Source organism: Paralichthys olivaceus, chromosome 23, assembly GCF_024713975.1.
Source record: "Paralichthys olivaceus isolate ysfri-2021 chromosome 23, ASM2471397v2, whole genome shotgun sequence".
NCBI classification, from domain to species: domain Eukaryota; kingdom Metazoa; phylum Chordata; class Actinopteri; order Pleuronectiformes; family Paralichthyidae; genus Paralichthys; species Paralichthys olivaceus.
Genome location: NC_091115.1, coordinates 7,299,193 through 7,322,212, shown reverse-complemented (window position 1 = coordinate 7,322,212; position 23,020 = coordinate 7,299,193). Strand labels below are relative to the sequence as shown.

At 41.6% G+C, this 23,020-nt stretch overlaps 1 protein-coding gene across 3 annotated transcripts; it reads left to right on the top strand.

Moving 5' to 3' along the window:
- Nucleotides 1-130: 130 nt before the first annotated feature.
- Nucleotides 131-21,665, top strand: ube2h (ubiquitin-conjugating enzyme E2H (UBC8 homolog, yeast)). 3 transcript variants are annotated; one of them, XM_069519479.1, is made up of 8 exons: nucleotides 170-453; nucleotides 13,648-13,724; nucleotides 13,860-14,112; nucleotides 14,607-14,681; nucleotides 14,769-14,808; nucleotides 15,682-15,734; nucleotides 17,027-17,155; nucleotides 17,308-21,665. In XM_069519479.1, exons 5-8 carry the CDS (start codon nucleotides 14,774-14,776, stop codon nucleotides 17,430-17,432), a joined length of 342 nt encoding a protein of 113 aa, XP_069375580.1. In that variant the 5' UTR covers nucleotides 170-453; nucleotides 13,648-13,724; nucleotides 13,860-14,112; nucleotides 14,607-14,681; nucleotides 14,769-14,773; the 3' UTR covers nucleotides 17,433-21,665. The 3 variants fall into 3 exon arrangements, with proteins under 3 accessions (XP_069375579.1, XP_069375580.1, XP_069375581.1); XM_069519480.1 differs by having other exon boundaries at nucleotides 346-453; nucleotides 13,829-14,112; XM_069519478.1 differs by lacking the exon at nucleotides 13,860-14,112 and having other exon boundaries at nucleotides 131-453.
- The last annotated feature ends 1,355 nt before the right edge of the window (nucleotides 21,666-23,020 follow it).

Below are 23,020 nucleotides of genomic sequence, written 5' to 3'. Positions count from 1 at the left end.
ATGGATTGGATTTTAATTTTTAAACTGTATAATGTTACTCGAATATTTCTTTAGACTGAAAACAGCAGAGCAAAAGGTTCTAAATAAAAAAAAACTACAAACACGGCCATCGGTGGTTACGTGTAGTCGCAGACTTGTGACGTAGTCCGCGGAGGGATCCCAGCTTGTCAGAACCATGGTGAGAGGCAGCGAGCAGCATAGGTCCATCGTTAGCCCAGCAGCTACTCATTAGGACGGGGAGACGGTGCACCGAGAAGACGCTCAGCTGTGGACGTTTCTACCGAGCAAATGTTAACTTTCGGATAGTTCTCGTTCTGCTGGGCTGCTCTAGCGTTTCAGGGGTTTGGAGCCAGCTTTCGCTTCGCTACGCTGGTGTTCTGCGGTGGAAATAGCCAAAAAAATGTCGTCTCCAAGTCCGGGCAAAAGGCGAATGGACACCGATGTGGTGAAACTGTATCCTTTCTGAACATAAGCAACATCTCAGCGGCTGTCCGGTCCACTGTACCTTCATGTGTGTGTGTGTGTGTGATACCAGCGAATTCACTGTGTCGACGCCGCTTGTTTTGTCTCGACAGCCCAGAGAAGATGGGGCTCTCGTTGTGAATGACTGGTGTTTTTGTGTAAACAACATTTTGCTAGCAAAGCCAAGTGTTAGCTATTTCTGTCCTGCGAGCCCCTCCACGGCTCATCGGGACAGCTGTGTTAGCTCATCGCTCCCGTGTCCTTCCCTTTTTTTTGTTATTTCAACCCCAGCACTGTGTGTGTGTGTGTGTGTGTGTGTTTTTCTAACGTTAGCTGTTTAGCTCGTTGTGTATATGCGACGAACATTGTCCCCCTTTCCCCCCTAGATCGTCTTCTCCCATCGCCTCCAGTAGATGTGGCAGCGGTGGGCTGATGTCTAAAAACACCTCATGTCACTTTGGTTTCTTTGTCCAGCCTGTTGTTTGTCAGGGGAGTTGAGTCAAACTGGCCTTTTCAGACGTTGACACGGGAGCTTGTTTACATAACGTCAGGCTAACGTCAACTGGAACTGCTGCTGTCTTTTGTTCCTGTCTGGCACAAAAAGAGAAAAGAAATCATAATCGTGGGCCTTGCTGCAGCATGTGTGCACGTCTGGATCCAGTTAGCTTCGCTTGCTATGGGGTTTTTGAGCTTGTGTTATTGCATCTGCCACTTGGAAGTGCTACCTTGTGACGCTGCTGAGCTGGCTTGCTGGTTAATTTCAACATCAAAATGGCCACCTGATCTGTGTGTCTCACTGTACTTTCAGTGTCTGTGGAACTTGTACCATTTGAACACTGGTTGTAATGTGTCGTTTCATGACTGGTGGGAGTGAGTGTGACAGCTGGTGTCACGTCGTTTTTTCACTGTGAAATGCTTGAACTTTTAAGCAACATCCAGTGTGCTGTCGTTGTCACAGTTTACTTCTATACTGCTCTTTTGTTTTAACTTAGGGCCTGACCGAAGGGGAGACTCTAAAAAAAGAAACCCCAGCTACATATTTCCAGCACATAGAGTGTTTTCTTTTAAAAGAACACAATGATCAGGTAGTTGTGTTTTTGTCCCAGCACAGTGGGAACCAGTTTAAGGATTGGGTGGCCTGTTACTAGCCGGAAACCACAAGAGGGAGGGACTTAGAACAGCTGATGGGATGGCAGCAAAGCTTAGTCAAATATGGGGTTGAGCTGGTCAAAACAAATCAAACACAAGGGCTAGGATGTCCCAACTTGTTTAACACAATCTTTATAAATGAAAAGTTTAAGAGTTCTTGTAAAAGTTTAAGATTACAATGAAGAACACCTGTATTCACAAGTTATTTTCAATGACACACTTATAACACCTGAATTATGCAACACTAAATGTGCATTTCATAATATATTCTTCCTCATGCCACCAGATAAGAATCAGTCACCAGCTCATACATTTTGCATCTGTATGTGTGTGCAATATGTTAATACACATCGATGTGGCTGTAGCATGTTCTTTTTTAGGTCCATTTTTCTTATTATTTTGGCTTGTTGCCTAAGGCAATTTATTACGTCTGCTGGTTAACAAGAGAGCTTGTTTGAGCAAGTTTCTTCTCCCCCCACTCGACTCTGCTTATGTGTAGGCTATGAGCCGTGAGTGTTGAAGCAGACGGAGCAAGGGCTATTAAGAATTGCAGCACTCACACTCACACAGAGTCGTGTAGTAGCTGTACTCCCCCTCTCCTTCTTGATCTACTTGACTGACAGGCATGAGCAGGTTTGCTGAATGCCACCTGCTTGAATCCATACAATGACCTGAGTGTCTTTAGGATACCATGGGTTAGCATTGGGTAGCAAATGTTGAGGAAAGATCCCACCCGCTGTAGTGTTTAAAAGTAGGTATGCAAATAGAGATTTTTACTGACTCACGTATCGGTTCACTGCTGACTAGGCTGTCTTGTAGGGCTGGAGGGGGGACTGGTATGGGCAACAGTTCCTTCCTTCTGTTGGTGTCCCCAGAGCACAACTACCACTAACAACCTCCTCTCTGTGCTCCTTATGCCTGTGTCTCCCTCTGGTGTAACCAGAACCTGAAACTCACACTACCTTTCAGACAGGATCCGCTTCTTTCTTACGTGCTGACACTGAGAGCCCTCGCGCATTAATTTGCTGTGGCCACTGGAGAGCTGAGAATCTGGAGCAGAGACCATCAGGGAATTCATGAAAATGAACACATACAGAATGACCTAAGCATGTTGTTTTACTGGGTTTAAGCTTTGTCGTAAGCCAGACAGATGAATGGCAGCCTGCTTTTAGCACCAAATGTAGTCTCTTTGTTTAGTAGCCTGTACTGTTTGTACTATTTAATGAAATTGTCATGGGAAAGATACAAGTGTTGGTTCACAGTGACTTAACAATCTGTTTTTCCTTACTCTTTCACCCCAACTACACAAACCCGCATTGCATTGAGTGGCCCCAGACAACCTGTTTTTGTCCAGTATTGCCAGGCTGTATTCCCAATCCTGAAATCAGTTTTTCTCCAGTGACCTGCATAACTTCTGACCACTGGCTATTCAGTCTCACTCTCAGACATGTTGCTTTAATTTTGGAACACAACGCTTTTGAAAAAGAATCTTAGCAGTGTGTCCTTTTAAAAAGAGCTTTTCATTCAGCTTATTGTGTGGGACTGACTGCACCTCCTGTGTAGGTAGTTGTGCTATTATTTGCATGTATTCATCATTGGTCTACTTGCTTTACAAATGCTTTCAAGCTGAAAGCTTTAGGAATTTGAGCACAGGTAGATTACAAAGGATTCTACCTATTGTGAATGCAGGCTACACAGGCTCTTGTGGTGTTGGGGCTATATGGATTTAAATGCAATGAGTGAACCAGAAAAGGACATTTGTTTTTGCAGAAAATGTATGGGCCCTCACTTAAAAAAATTGAGGCAAACGTCCACAGGTAAACCTCCTTTCGTTCTGATCTTTGATATTGATACATATCCTCAGCTGAGGCCATTGTTATCTTGAAATGTTCATGTATTATGGGCCTGATTTTTTGAGATATGTATCTCTTCGTAGATAAAGTCCATTCAAGGTGAACTTTTCAACCCTTTCAGTTAGTTAGAAGGGACTGGATAGTTCGATTACGTATGTGAATTATATCTGAGAGTGTGGTGATATTTCTGGGCCAGGTATCCATCATATTACATGGCATTGATACCAATATATATGGATCTTCATTATCTAGCCCCAAATCAGAATTATCAGGTGATACATGTATGTTACTTGTCAACTCTGTGCTTCGTCTTTCACCATTTGTTTAGGATCTCACTTCTCCCTGAGTGGGCTGTTCTTACTTGGCTTTCATTCCTTCAGTTGTCTACAAACGGGATAGGCTTATAGGGGCAGTGTCCACCACTTCCCTGCTTTTTTTTTTTTTCCAAACGTCCTCCCCCACAACATCCCTCTACCCTCTCTGAGTAGAAAACCAATCCTGAGCTTTCTCTCCTCTCTGCTCGGTGTTCAAGCCCCATTGTACCCACTGTAACATGACATCCGGATAGCATAAGCAGCACAGTCTTTTGTGTTTCCCTGTTAACAGGAGCCCCCTCAGACCTCCACCTCCCGCTGCTTTGTCAGACAGTGTCCTACAGTCGCAGCTGGCTAAACTGCACCTAGTGCTGTATTGCTGGACTGAACCAACACCATGCAGTACCACTGTAGTGCAGGAGCCAGCAGCTCTCTGTCTGCTCCACACTGAGGCATAAATCGAATAAACAGCAGAATGATGAACCCATGACAAGAGTCAGGAAAGCTCTGGTCAGGTGATGCAGCTGTGTAATGCTAACAACATGCTTTGTTGTAATTGTGTAATAACTATTTAACAGAAGTAGGCACAAAAAGGCTGAGACATTTATAAATAAATTAAAACCCCTAGAACCATTTATCCTGACAGCAAACACGTATTGTAGGTTTAACTAAATATGGCCAACAAAAACATAAAACAGATGTAATTTGAGTCAGTCAAATTGTATGATGTTTGATCAGAGTCTACAGTATGTCTGGAGATGGGAGTTTACCTCAGCCATGTTTTCAAGGTTCATATTTAATCCGTGGTAAGAAGCTCAAACACAGAGGAAGACAATGTAAGGAATGGCCCCCCCACCCACTGCACATACTCAACTGGTGATTGTATGGAATTAAGAAGATTGAGCTAAGATAGTAATGGTGATTTTGAGTCCCGGGAAAGCTAAAAATATAAAGCCCTCAATTCGAATGGTTTTGTTTTGTATACAGTCAAATACAGTGTACGTCAAAAGATTTATATGTTGTGGTTCTTGGGCTGTGTGCTTGTGGAAAGTCATGAAAAGAATGTAATTGTAGGAAAAAAATGTTTTTCTTCTCCAACCAAGTTATTTGCTATGAAGAAAGCTTTGGCATACTGCGATTTTTGTAGATGTTTTATACGTCTGACTTCATATCTTACAATGTTGAATTGAAGCCCCTGATTTAGTCTTTTGTATTTCTGTCAGACTGAAACCTCAAAAATAGTCTCGTCTCTGCTTTTCTTTAGCTGATTCTCATGTTGTGTGTATGCGTTGTCTGCGTCCATGCAGGTATAATACACCACATCATCCAGCCCCAGGGAAGCTCCTGCTCTTTTTACTTTTTCATTTCTTCATGACTGAACATTAGGTACCCTAGTCAATAGCGGACGAGGCCCCTTCTTTTCATGGGGGTGCCCCCATCTTGATTGACAGTCCTGTTTCGGGGGTCCAGGAGCAAGGCATCCCTGACAGTAGGAGATTTGAGGCCCTCACTGTTAATCCCACAGTACAAACAGCGAAGCTTCCCGCACGCATGGCTGAGTTCCCTTAGAAAAACAGATGGACTGAAGTTCCTCTCTTTGTTTCGTGTGATTTTTTTTTTCCTGGCACTGGGGAGCTCAGCCTGCTTCTGCAGTGGTCGTCCACTGCTGCTTTAAATCGAAAAAAGTGACAGGCATGTTTTGTCATGTGGGCCAGAGACACTGAATCCTGACATTTTAGAATTGTATTATCCTTTTGTTTAGGCTAAAATAACTTCGTGTGAAGCAAACAAGCCCTATAAAAGGGTAGCTTGCACTACCCACACCCTTTACTTCACTGTAGCTGGTTTTCTGCCTCTGTCTCATGTGTATCGCGGTGATAAAATTAGCCGTCTGTCTTTCACCATGCTGAAATTTAGGATTGTTTGCAGTTTCCTCAACATGACACTGTTGAAAGTGAAGGACTGTAAATCTTGTCTTGTCTGTTAGATTTGCTCATTAGACAGATGCCTCAGATTCAGGTCATTGTTTCTCCTGGCTCAGTTTCGTGATCATTAATGGTCATTTCATTTGTGTGCACATGCACGCAGCTCCGGCACGTGCATACACACAGAGACTCCGCTGCCATTGCTGTAAATAGACTGTTGATTTAGTGAAGGGCTGAGAACAGAAGCAGCTGAAGGATTCACATTTGATTGCAGTGGGTGGGCTCTCATCCCTCACCAGAGAAGACAAAGAACTTAGCCTGTGCAGTACTGTGCTGCCCCAGCCCTCACACAGGGAGGTAGCTATCAGCTAGCATCGTCTATCTAAGGGAAATCTACATTGCTCGGCTCCGATTGTGTTTGTGTGGACTGTTGAGCTTTGAGCTGGGTTTTTTAGAGGTTCTTTTTTTTATATTGTGTCACAACATGTACATTATGCAAAATGTGTTCTAGAAAGGCAGCTTTAAGATTCATGCAAATTTTCAAACCTGTTACCATGTTGCTTATCTGAAAGATTAATCCTCAGGGGGAGTTAATGTAGACTTTTGGTCACGTATAATTGAGATAAGGTGAAACGTACCGTTGAACATATAAGACTACCTTTTATTTCTCACCTAATCCTTTAATCTGTAGATGTCCACCACAAATGTTCAGAGCAGAAATGGAACTATGGCTTTCATAGTTAATTTACTTCCCATCCAACATCCAGTGAGAGCAGCGCTTAACAGCTACCAGACATTTACATGTGGATTTTAGTGAGTCAGGCATTTGGGGCCATATGTCTATTGATATGTAAAACGTGTTGCAAGTTTTTCTTTCGCACAGGCTGCTGGCACTGAACATCCATCAGTATTCAAACATTTAATGCATCAGAAGGAGCTGAAAGCTTCTAGAACGCACAGTTTTTAAGATGTTGAAAGGATTATGTATATTCAACATTTTGAAGTAGATGTCAGTACAGTGGAAGAGAATGTTGTAGTTCTGCAAATTGTAGCTTGTTAAAACTGAACATGTACATTCTTTTGCATATTTTATTCTTGAAAAGGCGGATAAGGCAGAAAGTAACACCTTGCTTCCATGTTACTGACACTGTTGTTAGTAGTAAACATAACAACATCTGTCTACGTGACGCACTGAGGAAAAATGTACCATTAACAGCCCAGTGCCACATATTTGAGTCCATAGCACAGGTTTCATTATGACCTTTATTATGATCACTAAACTCAGTGCTAAGCTTTCTGAGGATCTGAACAAAATATTTCATTGTATTTAATCAGTCTAGGTTTATTTATTTTACCTCTATATTTATGTTGTATTTTAGTGATAAGTTGAAGTTAAAGTGTGATTGTGTTTTTCTTTTTTTCTTTTCTTTATATCCTCATTGTAGTTCCACTCAGTAAATATTATCACAACTCTTCTCATTGAGTCTTTAAAGGATTAGGTGTCTCCTTCTGGCTTATTCATTTGTTTTGGTTCCACATTAAACAATCACGTGTTTAATCTGCTGACAATTATGTTTTAGTGCAGGTTATGAAGACCCCTCTAGCCTGTATCTGGAAAAGTGAAAGCAGCTGGTATGACCACAGGGCTGTTATTATCATGCTAGTGCACCTCTCTTTGCTTATCAGAGCTGGCCAGGACCCCATCATCTCAATAAAAAGGAGAAGAGGGTCATAACAGGCCATACATTGACAGTGGGGGGAAGTGGGCTAAGGTTACTGCAGCGCTTGTCTAAATCAGATTTGGGACCATGAATAACTGGCACTATGCATAGCATTAGCTTCTAACATTAGAGTCCAGTGCACCATCATTTTAAAGTCAGGCAACAACATGTGCAAACATATTTAATCTCCTTTTTACAAATTTGCTCAAACTCATTGTCATAATGAGTATTGTAAATGAAAAATGTGTGTAGCACCATCTGGAGTGTGGCTGAAAGGGAGCTGTTGGCTTCTTGTGTCTTCATTCTAGTTTCTGCTCCACTTTCGCTCACCTCATATTCAGAGGATTATCTGTTTACAGAGTCAGTGAGCTGGGTTTTTAGATGGTTTCTAGTGGTTGAAATGCTCCAGTAAGGCACCAAATATCCATTAATATTAAGTAGCGCGAGTTCGACTTAATGAGTAATAAAAGAAAGTAAACAGATGGGGGGGATAAAAGTTGGCGGAGAGGGGACTAGCAAAGAGGACGGTCAGTGGGGCTGGCTGGTAATGGCTGCAGGGAGAGTGGTGTTTGTTTGGTGGTGAGCTGATTAAATCACACTCTCACAGCAACACCCAGCCTATCACTCTCTCTGCCTGCTGTGGCAGGATGGTTGCTGCGCTACACTAGCTGCCTCTGTTTTCAGGCCGCAGAGTGTAGTGGAGGTCACGCAGTAATCCTGCTCGGCTCAGTGCGGTGCACTAATACATATAAAGTTGAAGACAAAAACATATTTGCGAACGGGTGAGGGTTCATGTATATATGGAGGTTTATTCCAACAGAGGCTGCAGACAAGCAAACCTCCTTATGGTCACACACTTAAGCATGAAAAATTAATTTTCCTCTGCCTCGCTTTCATTAAGTCCCCATATCAGAGAGTGGGCGCCAAGCCCATAGTAGGAGGAAGAAGGTTTTATTGTTACTATTTGTAGAGACTGTTTTCTGTTTTGTTGCTGTTTTTCAGCTGTACAAGACTGCTTTCCATTGTTTTAGTACAGAAATGTAGCTGGCTATCTTTAAAGTAAGCATTCTTTCTTTATCTTTTATATGTAATGAAAATTAGCCTGTGCATTTTATTCTATTATCTATAGTTATGTCTCTTGTGGAGGAAGCCTCCCCATTGCTTACACTCCGAGGACAGCTGCTATATTTCCTGCCTTTCATCTGCAAGGCTTTTGATTGTACATTTGTCGTTACAAAAGGAAGGCTGCTGCCTCAGAGTTCCTCATCTCTGAACAAAGATGTGGTCTTAAACAAGTTACTCCTTGTAAAGGTTCTAGTGTTTATTCTGCTATTTAAACCAACTAAATTGATGTATTAACATAATCCTGTCCCTATGCACTGAAATTCTTTCTCACATTATGTCAACTTTCATTTCAAGACCATACAACCGCCTAGGACAAACAAAGACCATTTGTTGTCTGCGTCAAGTTCACCAAATGTAGGTGTGCTGCAAGCCATTTCACCTCTCTGAAACTGAGCATGTATTCACCATTGGCAGGATATGGCATAACAATCTCACCTCTATTAATAGCCATTGAATATTATGGGTATATTTATAGTGTGGAGATAAACTCTGCTATATACACACTGGGTGTTAACACATGTCAGTGTACACACTATACAGTTCAGCCTGTAGTAGACAAGCTATGCTACATTGCTTAACTAATGCTAGAAACTGTGCATCATAAGCGTGTTGTGTTGCCAGGTGTTTATATCACCTGTACTGGGAAACTAGTATTATCGGGTGCAGCACTGTATGTCAAAAGCTTTCTGTACTGCTCTTTGTGTCCTTCAAAATCTGTCCGTAAAAGTCAAGAGTTAGTTTAAGAAACTTTCTTCCTTAAATTACCACCTATATTCTTGTAGCTTAATCAGTAAACATGTACATTTATCTTTGAGTTGCAACTTAATAGTAAAGGTGTTCCACAGGGTACTTGACTTGACCCTTTTCTCTATATTATCAATAATGTCCCTGTAATGATGCTGACACTGTTTTTATACAGGTGACAGTTTTACAAAAGGCTGCCCCTGCTGAGGTTAGTGCAGACACAACACTTCAGTTTAATTTAATCACCATGTTCCAAACAATTTCCAGAAAATAACTGCTTACCAATGCTCATGTTTTTGCATTTATCACCTGGGAAACAGGATCCACTGTTAACTATTATAATTAACTCCAGACACTTGTTTTGCCCGGTTGAGTGTCTGCAATGTAAACTCAGGCAAAATTGTGATGTGATGTCATTCACATCCACAGATCTGCCTGCGAGGCAAGATCAGCCTTAGCTCTCTTCTTTCATTATCTCTGCATCACGTTCTTTGCCCCTCCTTTTGGCATCAGTTTTTCTATGTTTTTGTGACTATTCTTCAACAGCTCTCTTAATCATCTTCTTATGCGGGTTTCTCCCATGTTACAGCCCCTTTATATTTTTGGCTGACCTCATGCTTCCCTCTTTTTAATGTTCCTCTTCCCTGTTGACCTTTGGGAGGTACAGACCATTAGTGTCTTTTCTTAGCTTTGCCTCCATAACCTGAAACACAAGCAGTGCTTCTTATGTCCTGTCTATAGTAGTCTCCTTCTCTGATCACTTCCATTAATAACTGGAAATTATGCATGGTTTCCCATCTGTTATGCACTAACTTCCCTTTTACCAGATCAACAGCTTCTGTCTCCAAAGAGAGAAACATTGAAGCGTAGTTGACACTTGCATCATTTGACAGAGTGCTGTTTATGATTCTTCATCATGTTTGTTTTCTATACTTAGACTGCAGTCGGTTAGGATGGGATATTTTCATCCAGGGGTTACACAGGGATAGTGGCCTGAATGGACCAGAAAGAAAACAAGACTCGTCTAGACCACAACTGTAAATGCTATTTACTGCATATTTTTGCACTTTAGCCTTTAAATGGGCTTTTATGAAGTTCAAATTCAGTATAACATTGAGTTTGGTCCTGGGATAAACTTTGGAACATTGTAAAGAGGCTAATTGGCAGCTCTCTCAGAGCTGTTCTGTCGTCACAGTGTTTTTACATGTGATTGATTGCTTTCAAGCGAGTGTGTTAATGTATGAAGAAAGTCTGGCAGTGGAAGGATATGAACTATGACACTGCAATGAAAGAATTCGTGTCTTATGTTGTGGACTGATTGGGCTCAGTGTATCAGATTATATATGTGTGTAAAAGGATATTGACCTGGTGCTATCCACAGATTATGACTTATCTTTTCTAATCCAAGGTGGGGGGATGGACACGTAGTTGTTCCTGTGGGAACGAGGAAGATGTAAATATATAAACCTGATCAAACACTGTCATTAGAAGGTCATTGACCTATAATTTGTTTAAATTGTTGAATCATGGTTGGCTGAAATATTGAATATGAGACATGGAGATATGTGGATTCATTTGTGACCAGACAGAAAACAGTGACTTGATCTGGCAACAAATTAAGTTTTGATGTTTACTTTCAACAAAGTAGTTTGAGAAACTGTATAACCCAGTTGCTGTATTCCTTTCTTGTCACCTGTGAAGTTGAAACCAGTTTGCCTTCCTTTGTTCGAATGCAATGTGTCATTCATTCAAAACCGCCCAAATCCAGTTTATTTGGACTGTCAACTTATCTAAGTGGCTGTTTGTCAACTTACACCCACAGTCTATCTTCCTGTCTGACCAGGACCTGATCTAACAGACCTGCTAAACTCCCTCATTTAAGAGGTACCTGGTGTTGACAGTGACTTGTAGTAATTTTTTACGATGGAAGGAAAGAGTGCTTGAAGCCAAAATCAGAATCAAAGTGAATCCATAGTTTCTGAATTTGCCGCTCTAAATACACAGATGACAGTGTTGACCTCAAAGCCAGTTGCTCAAGATAAAGATTGTGTTTGTAATCCATGAGTGTGTGTATGTTGCTGCTATGGTTTTTCTTGATATTTGTGACTTCAAACTACACGTAAATGTCCCTATAAGACACTTGTGTGTGTGTGAGACTTGTGTTAATGTCAGTTGCTGCTGTATGAGCTACTCCAAGTTCCTCCTTCTATCACATGATCACACTATGGTTTCATGAATATTCACACACCTCTAAGACCTCGACCTTTTCACTTCTGCTCGCTTGGAAATTTGCCTTCTTGAAAAGCGACCTCATTCTACTATCACTGCTTCCTGTTAAGCTGTCCTCATAAAACTAAATGTCTATAAGGTGATTGTTAAAATCTCATTTTGCTCAGACAGGTCAGCTCCTCCCTGGCCTATGTTGGGCCAGTGCAGCATAATCAATGTTGATTCAAACCCATTAATAGTTTATACCCACCCTGCGACATTACTGTCCTCCACAACATACCACACACACACAGTCCATACCATCCCCCTTCTCTGCATTGCTGCCCCCACTTGTGGTCGTACACACATTACCTCACACACCACTGGTTTCACTGGCTAGGTGCATTCAACAATGTCCTTACATGAAGGGCAGAACTGGGTGAGCTGCAGAATGTAAACATAATATACGTAGTCAGACCCGGGAGGAGCATTATTTTAAAAACTGCTTACTTCTTGTTTTGCTCACATGCTTTAGATTATAGTTTATTATATGATGTTACTGGATGTTCATGCTGCCTCAGACTTTGCTTCAGACAGCCTCAGAGTGGCTCCTCCAACACGAGTCCAAACAGACAGGTTCTTCTTCTCTCTGACAATGACACATTTCCCTGCTGAAGCCGGGGATTCAGTCTCTTGCAGACTCAACCAGAGCTTAAAATAACCTCAAGTTTGATTTAACCCTTTGGGGGTCAGTGCTGCTGCTAATGGGATACACACTCAATCAGGATTGACAAGCCATCTGCTGCTGTGCAGGCATTGGAAAACTGATTTTATCCCATCTCTTGTACCTTCTGTCTCTAATATACTCTATCGCTCTCTCACTCACTTTACACCCGTTTATCGTTTATTATTTCCCCAAGTTTCTCTGATTCAGCTTTATTTCCTCTTCCCCCCTTTGCTCACTTGAAAGTGAAATCATTTCTCTGTGATGACTTTGTGTTAATAGTGGGAAATCGAAAAATGATCATAACAAGCATATATCATTTCCACATAGCTGTACTGTGGGAGTTAATATATGATACACTGAGGAGAACAGCAGACATGATTTTATCTAAAATAGAGATAGTTATGTCAACCAGCATTAAGTATTAAAAAGGGAGCCCTATGTACGTAGGAGTGGTATTCAGAGATTAAATGTCCAACGTTTCATTGGATCAGAAGTCTAAAAACTAAAGTCAAAGTTGTCCTAGTGTGTGTGTTTTTTTTTAAAGCTGTAGCAGAGACAAAGCAGCGAGTACTGTATATCAGGTTTGTTTCCAGTGTGAGTGATAACATAAACTGGTACAATCTGTACTGTGTTGCTCTGTCAGGACTCGTGCTTTATGTCCAGCTGGGCCATTAGCGAGTGACAGGTGGAAGAAGGCCTGTGTGGTTATGATCTACTGGCCAACCTATGATGACCTGTGCGTGTGCGCCTCCGTTTGTGTTGGAGCCCAACAGATATATCGATTGGTTGATAAGAGCATTTTATTTCATAGAATAAACAATGCAGAAAATTCAAGTTCTATATATTTGGTGTTTTCTTATTATTCATAGTTATTTACAGTAAAGTTTATTGCTTAACTATAAAATATCAAGCCTCAATTACATTTCTTTGTCAGAAACTCAATTTTTTCACTCCCTTATTTCAGCATATTGGTCAGGCTGTAGTTTGTTCACATCTGTCTGTTGTATTAATTCAACACGCAGAATGACTAATTGGCACACAGTTATTGATTGTCGTTGAAAGGGTGTCTCCAGGACCCAAGTGTAATTTTCATGCATTGATTTGTTTTCCACTGTGCGTCAAAAGCTATAATTTCTCTCTTTAGTCTTCATAACTCTGTATTGTTTGAAAGAACAATGTCGGGTAGAAAAGAGGAGAAACGTCGGATTCTGTTTACGTCTTTGTCTTTGCTGTTACAAAACATGTGATGATGTATAACACTGGAAACAGCCGCAGCTGAATTAACATTCTAGAGAGGCCAAATTGCTAGTGACCCTGAGTATTATTCGAGAGCTGTTCATCATTGTGGTCACTCGGCTCATGTTTGTTTATGTGTGTGCAGTCACATGAAGCTGTTGTTGTCCTTAACGGCCTTTACAGCATCGAGAGCAAGCATGAAGTCACCATCCTCAGTGGACTCAATGAATTTGTAGTGAAGTTTTTCGGACCACAAGGAAGTGAGTATTTCTTTTTTTTCAATTTGATAAAGATTATTTTTGTCCTGACACATTAAAAAAAGTTTCACACCTCAAACTTCCTTTGGCTAATTAATATGTCCCAGAAATCTGATGTGTTTTCTTCCATGTTCCAAGATACATCACACAAATTATGAACCAGTTGTTTGAGTGTCCTCTACTTCAGTCATGCTCCTGTGAGAGGTTCGTCTGAGGCCAAAACTGAAACCAGGACCGACGCCACAAAGTGTAAAACAGTGAGGAGTCAGGCTTGAGGGGGAATTTGGACGACGAGAGCGGCCTCATCTGCAGGAAATACTTCCTTCGTCTGCTGTTCGCAACATCTGTCGCACTGAAACCGCTTCCACTTACACACCAATAAAGAGAGGAAGTGGGTGTTTGACCCTGTTTATGATTCCTCCGCACTCTGCCAAATGATATTGCACTGTCGTTTGTGTAAGCACGTGATCTCTGCCATCCATTGTCACGGAGAGTGTTTCCAGTCAGTTGTGTGTCGCTCGGTTTCGGCAGGGCGCTCACAGAGGGTCCTGTTACGCACAGCTATTCTGGGAGAGCACCGCACACTCAATCACAATCTCATTCTCCTCCTCTTTGATGTTGGTGTATTTTGTGAAGTGATTTGGAGGTAAAGAAGTCTCCCGGGCTGAAATATGTTTCAGCATAAAATAAAATGAAGTGGCAGAGAAGAGTGGCATGTGCAGCTCGTTTCTCTAGCGGTCTCCTGTACTGATGTATTTGAGCGTAGGAAGAAATTGATATAACTCTGCAGTGTCTAAATCTGCAGGAGAGCTTGAAGGATAGGAAATGATGTGTGAGCCTCTAGTCATCGTTGTTCTCTTCTTTGTGTCCCCCCCTCATGTACAGCGCCGTACGAGGGAGGTGTGTGGAAGGTGCGAGTAGATCTTCCCGACAAATACCCTTTTAAATCGCCATCAATAGGTAAGAACTCTAGTGTTGTATGGAGCCTTGTAAGATCCCACCTTAGTTTTTTTTACACTGTTGTCAACTCTATCTTGTTTTTTTCAGGATTCATGAACAAGATTTTTCATCCCAACATTGACGAAGCGTAAGTTATATCAAGTTATAATATCATGTCTTCAGTTTTCAAGTGTTACTTTGAGACTACGTTGGCAGAGTTGACTATTGGGTTATTGGTCATTAACACTTACAACACTTATTACTTACTTATGTGTAGTTCTCCACATTACAGTGTATTTTATTGTTGTAAACAGTTGGTCTGTCATTGCAACCAAAGCATTTGTTGAATTTGTGGATAGTTCCTGATGTTTCCTAATTACTTCATTACTTCAAATCTTTAGGCCATTAAGATATTAAAAAGATCAACTAATGTTGTGTGCTTCACTTTGACTTTTGAATGAGCCACCGAATCTTGGCACCGTCAGCTCACAGCAGCAAATCACACAAATATTTAACTAGGCTAAGCACTTTGTTTCTGTGGGTCCATTAATCCACTGCTTAGTGGCCAGATCCCTTGAAGGATACATGAAGGTGGGTGCGTCTCTGTGAGGACTGACAGGCTGAACCTGTGTCTCCTCCCTGAATGAAACATTCTGGCCTCACAAAGGCCACAAATTATGTGTGTTGTACTTATTACCAGGAAATGACTATGGATTTTTTTTAAATCTTTTTTAACCGTTTGGACACAAATACCCGGACATTCAGAGTGAAGAGAAATTGTACAGTCGACCAACACACTATTTATTATGGGATTCTAACAGCTGGAAGGACTGACCTGGTTTTGTCCTCAAATTTCAGCCACTTTTGAAACAGCTCTTGTTTTGCAGTTAATGTACTCAGTTGAGATAAATGTCTGTAAGAAGATCCTGTCCCCTGAGCAGAGACACTGTGGCACCTGGATTCCAGCTCACCTCCCTCTGGCCTTACCCCTCTAACTCTTGTTTTCCTCTCCATTTCCCAGGTCAGGGACAGTGTGCTTAGATGTCATCAACCAGACATGGACAGCCCTTTATGGTGAGTGGCCCCCGCTGCGTATGTGTTCATATTAGGTTTCCTCACTGGGGTGTGGGATTATTTGCGGAGATGTTGACTCGGTGCCATCAGCACCAAAAGGTGAACGCCAGCCCCTAATGCCCAAGAGTGGGCGCATTAGGCACTGGTTCACAGTTGGCCCTAATCTGCTTACTGAGGGGAGAGCACTAATGAGGTAATACCCTCACCCAGCAAGGTCAGAAAACATTCACCTTCGACAGGACTGATTTACTGTCTGTCAGCTGTGAGCGACATGCTCACAAACTCTCAGCGATGGCGGCGATTGCACTCAACATTTTCTCACCCAGTTGCTCTTCTCACTGTCACAGCATAATCTCTGTGCTGCCCCCCATGTCCCTCTGCCCTTCTCCCTCTATATTCCCCAATTAATTTCTCATTACAGTGGCTCCACAGGGCTAAGATAGCTACTCAGCAATAGACATGACTTAACTATAATATCCCCAGCAGATATTTGAGCATCTCTCACTATTTATTTCCAGTGATGATCTGTGTGGCTCAGAACCGAATGTTAATCCATCATGGTGTTTGAGTATCATGATGTAAAATGAAGTCAGGTTCAGGTGTTTTATGGAAAAAAAGTATTATATTATTATAAAATAAGGCAGCTTGTTCTGTTTTTCATATAATTGAGTAACACATTTTTTTCAAGAATGTAATTTGTAAAATGATGCACATTTTATTGTGTTGAGTGGTTTAAATATAATCAGACTGGACAAAGAATTGGCCAATCAAGCGAGCATTGTGTATAATGAATTCCTGCAAAAGTAGAGAGGACAAAGGCAACTGATTGAATCATGTAAACATGATAATGCTGCACAACAGACTGTAGGAAAACATTTGATTTCCTTTATTTCAATGGACCCAACAGTGACTCTAGGAGATGAGACAGAATTCACATGTTTTCTACCAGGCCTCAGAGAGAAAGCTGAGGAAAGGGAAAAGTATTAGTGTGGCTGTAGCTTTTGTTAGGCTACTGGGATTTTACATAGTGTGTACACCATACCGCTTTTCTCTGTGGTCACCTCTGACTGACGTGTGTATAAGTACATTATGAGCATTCCTGTGGCAGAGGAGGTGGGGGATTTCTATTAGACATATAACTGCCAAAATGTGGGGTGTGCTGTGTGTATTTCTCTGAAATCGTCAGAATAATAGTTAAGTTTGGAAGAAGCCCGGTAGTATATCCAATTAAATGCTCAACAGATTTTATTCTGTCAATTGGTTAAAGGATATTATTTTGTCTGCTTCCACAGATCTGACCAACATCTTTGAGTCGTTCTTGCCCCAGCTACTGGCTTACCCGAACCCCATCGACCCCCTGAACGGAGATGCAGCTGCCATGTACCTTCACCGGCCAGAGGAGTACAAGCAGAAAATCAAAGGTTCAGCCTCATGAAGATCTACTGGCTGTAGATCCCACATGTCTCTATGTCACAATCTGTCCAACAAAATAACATACTGATCTCTGGTTTCCAGTTGTTGCTGTCTGACCATGCTCTCCTTCTCTCTCCCCTCTGCACCCTTCCCTCCACAGAGTACATCCAGAAATATGCAACAGAGGAGGCTCTGAAGGAACAGGAAGAGGGGGCAGGCGACTCTTCATCCGAAAGCTCCATGTCCGATTTCTCAGAAGACGAGGCCCAGGACATGGAGTTGTAGTGATAGGAGGGCTCCCCATCCCACTCCCTCCTTTAACCCCCATCCCTCCCCCACAAAGACTATATTTGATTTCCTAACCATGAGAAAGCAGACTTATAATATTCATATTTAAACAAGTTGATTTTTTTATTATTATTATTATTATTATTACTACTAAACAAGGATTTTTATGGATATCTAGCCTTTGGTGTGTTTGACAGACACCCTCCCATTCTGTAGCTGTTTCTCCCTACAAAGATGTCGCAAATGCTTTCACATTCTCTCCCTGTTATCTCCGCATTTTTAAGGTGTGTTATGTAGTGGTAGGCAGGAACCCCCCCCTCCGTGAGCATCTCAGTTCTATACTCAAATTTTACTTTTTTTTAAAATAGAGCTTTCCAGTTGAACCTGAATCCTAAGTTCCACTCTTTTTCCACGATGCTAACTGATTCTGACCAATGTTTCATTAGCTGCTCCCACCACAGAGCTGCTTAGGTCATTGCCTGCGCGGTTGCACAGCTCTACAATAGTAACCTGTAGTCAAGACAGTATTTTTAAGGCGTACAATTACACATACAAGGTGTTTGGAGTCATGCACCTTCCATAAAAAGCAAAACATGTAGTGCCAATACTTTGAACACTCATAAAATCAACACTAAAGGCTGCCTGAGCATATCTTTAGAATATTGATTCAGACATTAAAAAAAATTAGCATTTCATCATCCTTCAGTTTGGAGGCTAACTTGGCTGTTACTGAACTTTTGGTTACTCTTTATTGATCTGCTGCAGCTGCATGCCCACATGTGCCGCTGTGCAGTTACAATATAAACGCTTAACACGTTTGCGAAAATAAATAAATAAAATACACGTCTGATTACATTGCGATCGTCAATGTAGTGACGAAGACATGCGGCGGTTGCTTTTGGTGTTGATGGGTGGGGCGCCCACTAGCTGCATACAACAGCATGCAACGATTTGTGCACAGAGGCAATAAAAGGTTGCTCTTCTCTTCTGCCTTATTGGAGGTTTCTGGTCAGACTCACTTGGTATTACGGGAACTGAATATTTTTTGCAGTTCTGTCGGGACGCACCTCAAACACGAGAGCACAAACAATCTCAGTTTGCAGAAAACCTACAATCACCCTGTATTCTGGCTATTAAGACAAATTCCTACTAGTGTCATTGATCAACTTTCCAGGCAGAAGAATGTAATAATCGGCAAAAAAAAAACGCCACCAAAGTCAATTTTCATTTAAAGCAAACACAGCAGAAGTGGTCATATGGTTACTGAGCAGGTCTGAGTAAAGATGAAGTGACTTGTTGAGGATTCAGGTTGGTGTAGTCTCAGTCCTCCTCACATTCCACTCTTACCTGGAGTTTGCTGCCCCTCACTCTCATTGGTCTGAACTGTGGTACGTACCCCGACTGCATCCAACGGACTCCCCACACGTTAATGTCTGCCTACCAGGATCTCTGTTTGGAGAAGATTACAAAATGAGAGCCAAATGTATGACATTTAGGCCTGTAGCAATTTATTTGTTGAGGTGATTTAATTTCATTTGTACAGATTTGGCGGGGGGGGAGTGTCATTCATTCATGGTTTAATCATTGTGGAGATGTAATCTGTGATGCGGGGAAAGAGATTTCTATCGCAGCTTTTGAGTTTTGACTGTTTTTCTCCTCTTGTTTCTTCTGCGCTTCACATTTTCCTGTTTTTTATTTTGGTGTACAGCATCTACACTGTACAGTAAAGAGCCACCTCTCTGTAGCCTCATGAAAACTCAGTGTTGAACCCGAGTGTTGCCCGTGGAGGCTAACATGGCAGTGAAACTACCTAGAAAACCTTGAAATGTATTCACTCAGTTTCTTTTTCGTTTGTTTTTCTCGTTTGTGGCAGATTGTGGTTCCCCGTAGCGGGATATTGAAAACTGAGTCATACTCTGACCTCCCTCTTCTCTGCCTCCTCACAAAAAGGAAGGTGACCTATTTTATTTTAAGTCCCCAAAGAACCCATGAAGGTCAAAAATAACTAAGCACACTGGTTTTACTCATCCCCACTTTTTTCCTCCTCCAAAATTGTGACTTCACATCCAAAAGTTAACTCTGTTGCAGATCAGGAGAATCACCTGAGTCTGAGAGGCTTGTGTTGTATTTGAGCTAATGTAGGATTGTAAGAGGGCTCAGGTTCAAAATACAGTTTTGGTCGTATCTTGCAGAGTGATGAAAAATTTTTCACCCATGAGGTATCGAAAGGATGGAGATCATGCTTATATACATCGAGCCGTGTTCTTATTTTGTCAGGATAGTTAGTTTTTCTGGGTGGTGACTTCAACTAAACAACATATGCTATATGGCTGTATTACAGATAGAGTTTAGCTAGTATGGTCTGCTTACCGGATAAAGCGTTCACTGCTCCATCTGACCTGTAGTTAGTGTCTGTCGTGTGGTTATATGTAAGATACTCCATAGATGTGCCTGCGTGTCCTCTTCTTGCAGATCCAGAGTTGTACAGACAAGTGTGAGTGGTTTCAAACAGTTTGAGCTAAGTGAGCCTGATAGATCTAACTGTACAGACATCAAGGGTATAGCACCTTTCAAGCTGTTGACCCCCCCCACCCCCACCCCCATCCTCCCCCAAAAAAAACCCCCACCACGATTTACTACCCACACTCTGTTCCCAAAATTAAATAATTTCAATTTCCAATATCTATCAGGAGAGTTTGACTCATTTGAAGCCACACATGAATCATTTCTCCCCTGCAGAAGTTTTGGATGTTGAACTCCTGCAGACCTTCGGCATGTTCAAGGCAGCACAAAGCCATGCAACTGTTTCCAGAGTGTTTTTGGTGAAGTTTGTGATCCACATCCACTCAAACAGAACAAACCTTTAAATGCAGACTCACAGTTTTAACATTGGCCAGTGTGTTTTCTCTGTCAGCTGCCTACAAGTTTGTATTTATTCATTCATCGCAGAGACCTCCTTTTTTATTTTTAATCTTCATTAAGTGCCACTCTTGTAAGTTACGGCTCAGCTTCGATTAGAACTTGAAAGTTCATTTTAAGTAATTCAGAAATTTTTGTTTTACTTTTACATGTGTGCAGTATTGTACTTTGAGTGCTGAAAACACAGTATATCCAAGTTGAGAATTGTAATAAAATAGCACAATATTGTGCAGTGGTGCAACAGGGAACTAATAAGATTTTGTCTTTTTCAAAAACAAGATTCTTGTGTTTGGGTAAATAAATTTATTTGCATCTGCTGGGCAGTAAATTAATGACAGACTCAGCTGTGGCCTGGTGTTGCTCTCGTGAAACAAAACGATTATCTGATCCCATCTTTTAAATCCCTTCACTTTTATTCAGCATCAAGAGGAATGATCACTGCCTTTGTGTTTCAGGTTGTCGTCAACTCAAGAACTAAAGTAAACGTCCTCAAACTAGTGAATAATTTACTTTTCCCATTGCAACTTGAATTCTAAATTATTTTTGAATGGAAAACATGTTTATTTTTCTCCTTTTATTTAATTTTCTTTTGTCTTTCTCCTTCTCACCTCTTCTGCTCCAAGTTAACAACGTTTTAAACACCCACAGTTCAAAACAGTGACTCCAGACAGCTAGAAATCACATGGTGGTGTATCGAGCCTTAGTCCTGCAACCGTACTTGCACACTCCCCCCACACACAAGGATGAAGGACCTGAGCTAACGCAGTGGACATTAATCCACAGACAGGACGTCCAGGGCCCGTCATCCATTTTATCAGCACAGCTGCAGAGAGCCAGCACCCTGATCCTGTAATATCACCTCCCCCATGTGTTGACTGTCTACTCGTGCACTTGCATGCTTCTGGTGTGGAGTCGAGGCCCGACCGGTGCACATCTCCCAGTCTGTCTTGTGCTCGTATGGATTTGTGCCCTGTGCTGGCCTGTCGCTGCCATCAGGGGATTTAGCTGTCACACACAGCATGGAAAATGGCAGATTTTTATATTGGGGAAAAAAATGTATTTGGTACCTTGTGTGTGATACTTGAGGGTTAAAAAGTCAAAGGTTTTGTTTTGGTTTTTAAAAAGTCCATCCTTGGTCTTATTTTCATCACCCTCTTTGCCCTCCTTGTTTTTTTTCTTTGCATTGTGAAGTGGGCATGCTTGTCAAAAAGACAAATGCTCTCTATTAATAGGCTTATAACACCATAAATAGTTGTGTATAAAATAAACTGTTATAACTTCTTTTTTAATAAAACATTCAATGTGTATAAATGGTGTTTGTCTGATGCTGATGATTCTCATGTTTCGAGGTTTACAACCAGTTCTTTTATACTCTGAGAAGCCCCGTGTTTAACCCTCTGGGGTCCAGATTACTTTGGTAAATCTTATATGCATTCACTTTTCTCATCAATACAGCACAAACTCAGCTACATAACTATATGAGTTTATTTTACCATAAAAATAACATGCTCACTATATTCACTTGTGAATACACGGACTACAGGAACTAACTGTAACAAACCTTTTTATCTCATTTTCATAAAATGCACAAATTCTACTTGAAGCCATTCTGAGGAAACAGCCTCAGAAATATAAATTAACAGACGCACATCGTTAAAATAATTTATTTTTATTTTTATTACTGTTAAAACAAACAGTAAAGTCTCAAGATTAAACACAATTGTTTTAACACATAGTTGACATAGAAACGATGTCAAAGAATATTGTGATAAATATATTGACACAAATAGAAAACTAACTATGAGAAATCCACATGTAATTATACATGAAGGTAAATATTGAAGAATGCATTTAGAAAAATAGAAACCCTGCAGTAGCAGCTTTACGTCCACAAGGTGTCAGTGTAGCACCACTCTCCCGTGTCACGCTTCCCCTCCACTGTTCTCTCAGGCTGCACAATATGAACCTCTGTCTGCCATGATCCCCATGAGTGCTGTGAAACATGAGACTCAGGCTGCTACCCCAGAGCGCGCACACACACACACACACACACACACACACACACACACACTGTTACTGAATTCCCCTTCATAGCCAGACTTCTGTGGGTCACACAGGCTGTTTCTTTTTCTTTGAAAAGTTGTGAAACCAGGTTCTCTGTGCACATTCAGAGAGTTTGGTTTGTATGTAGCACTGCATAAGTCTTGCACACTGCACCAGGTCTGCTAAGCATCCGAGCCACCGCCTGGGGTTTTATTTTGCAGGGGACACTGGACTGTGAGATTAACCTTGCTGTGAGGGCAGCCTCTGCATGTGACGCACGGATGCAGGTGCTCCGGTGAGCCGGGTGAGGGTGCTGTGCCTCGTCCATCCTGAGCTGAAACTCCCTCTGTATAATCACAGCAGGGGGAAATAAATGCTGTGACATAAGGCTGCTTAATCCTCTTTCCTGAAAAAATGTATTCTGTCACGCAGCAATCTGCTCTCTCTTCCTGCCGCTCTTTATTTCTGAAGCGGTGCTGAGACGTGACATTACTCCACACTCTCAATAGTGTTATTGACGTGTGTTGATTCAACTCACTCCCTTTATCTTCCTGTGTACATACTTCATCCTCTGCACTGTAAATCCTCTGCTGGGCCACAAGCTCCAGCGTGTCCACATCAGA

Bases quoted from the DNA above. Each gene is read 5' to 3' on its own strand.
- ube2h (XM_069519478.1), top strand. From the start codon at position 401: ATGTCGTCTCCAAGTCCGGGCAAAAGGCGAATGGACACCGATGTGGTG. The intron at 454-13,647 runs GTATCCTTTCTG...CGGCCTTTACAG, and splicing joins GACACCGATGTGGTGAAACT to CATCGAGAGCAAGCATGAAG. The intron at 15,735-17,026 runs GTGAGTGGCCCC...CTGCTTCCACAG, and splicing joins GACATGGACAGCCCTTTATG to ATCTGACCAACATCTTTGAG.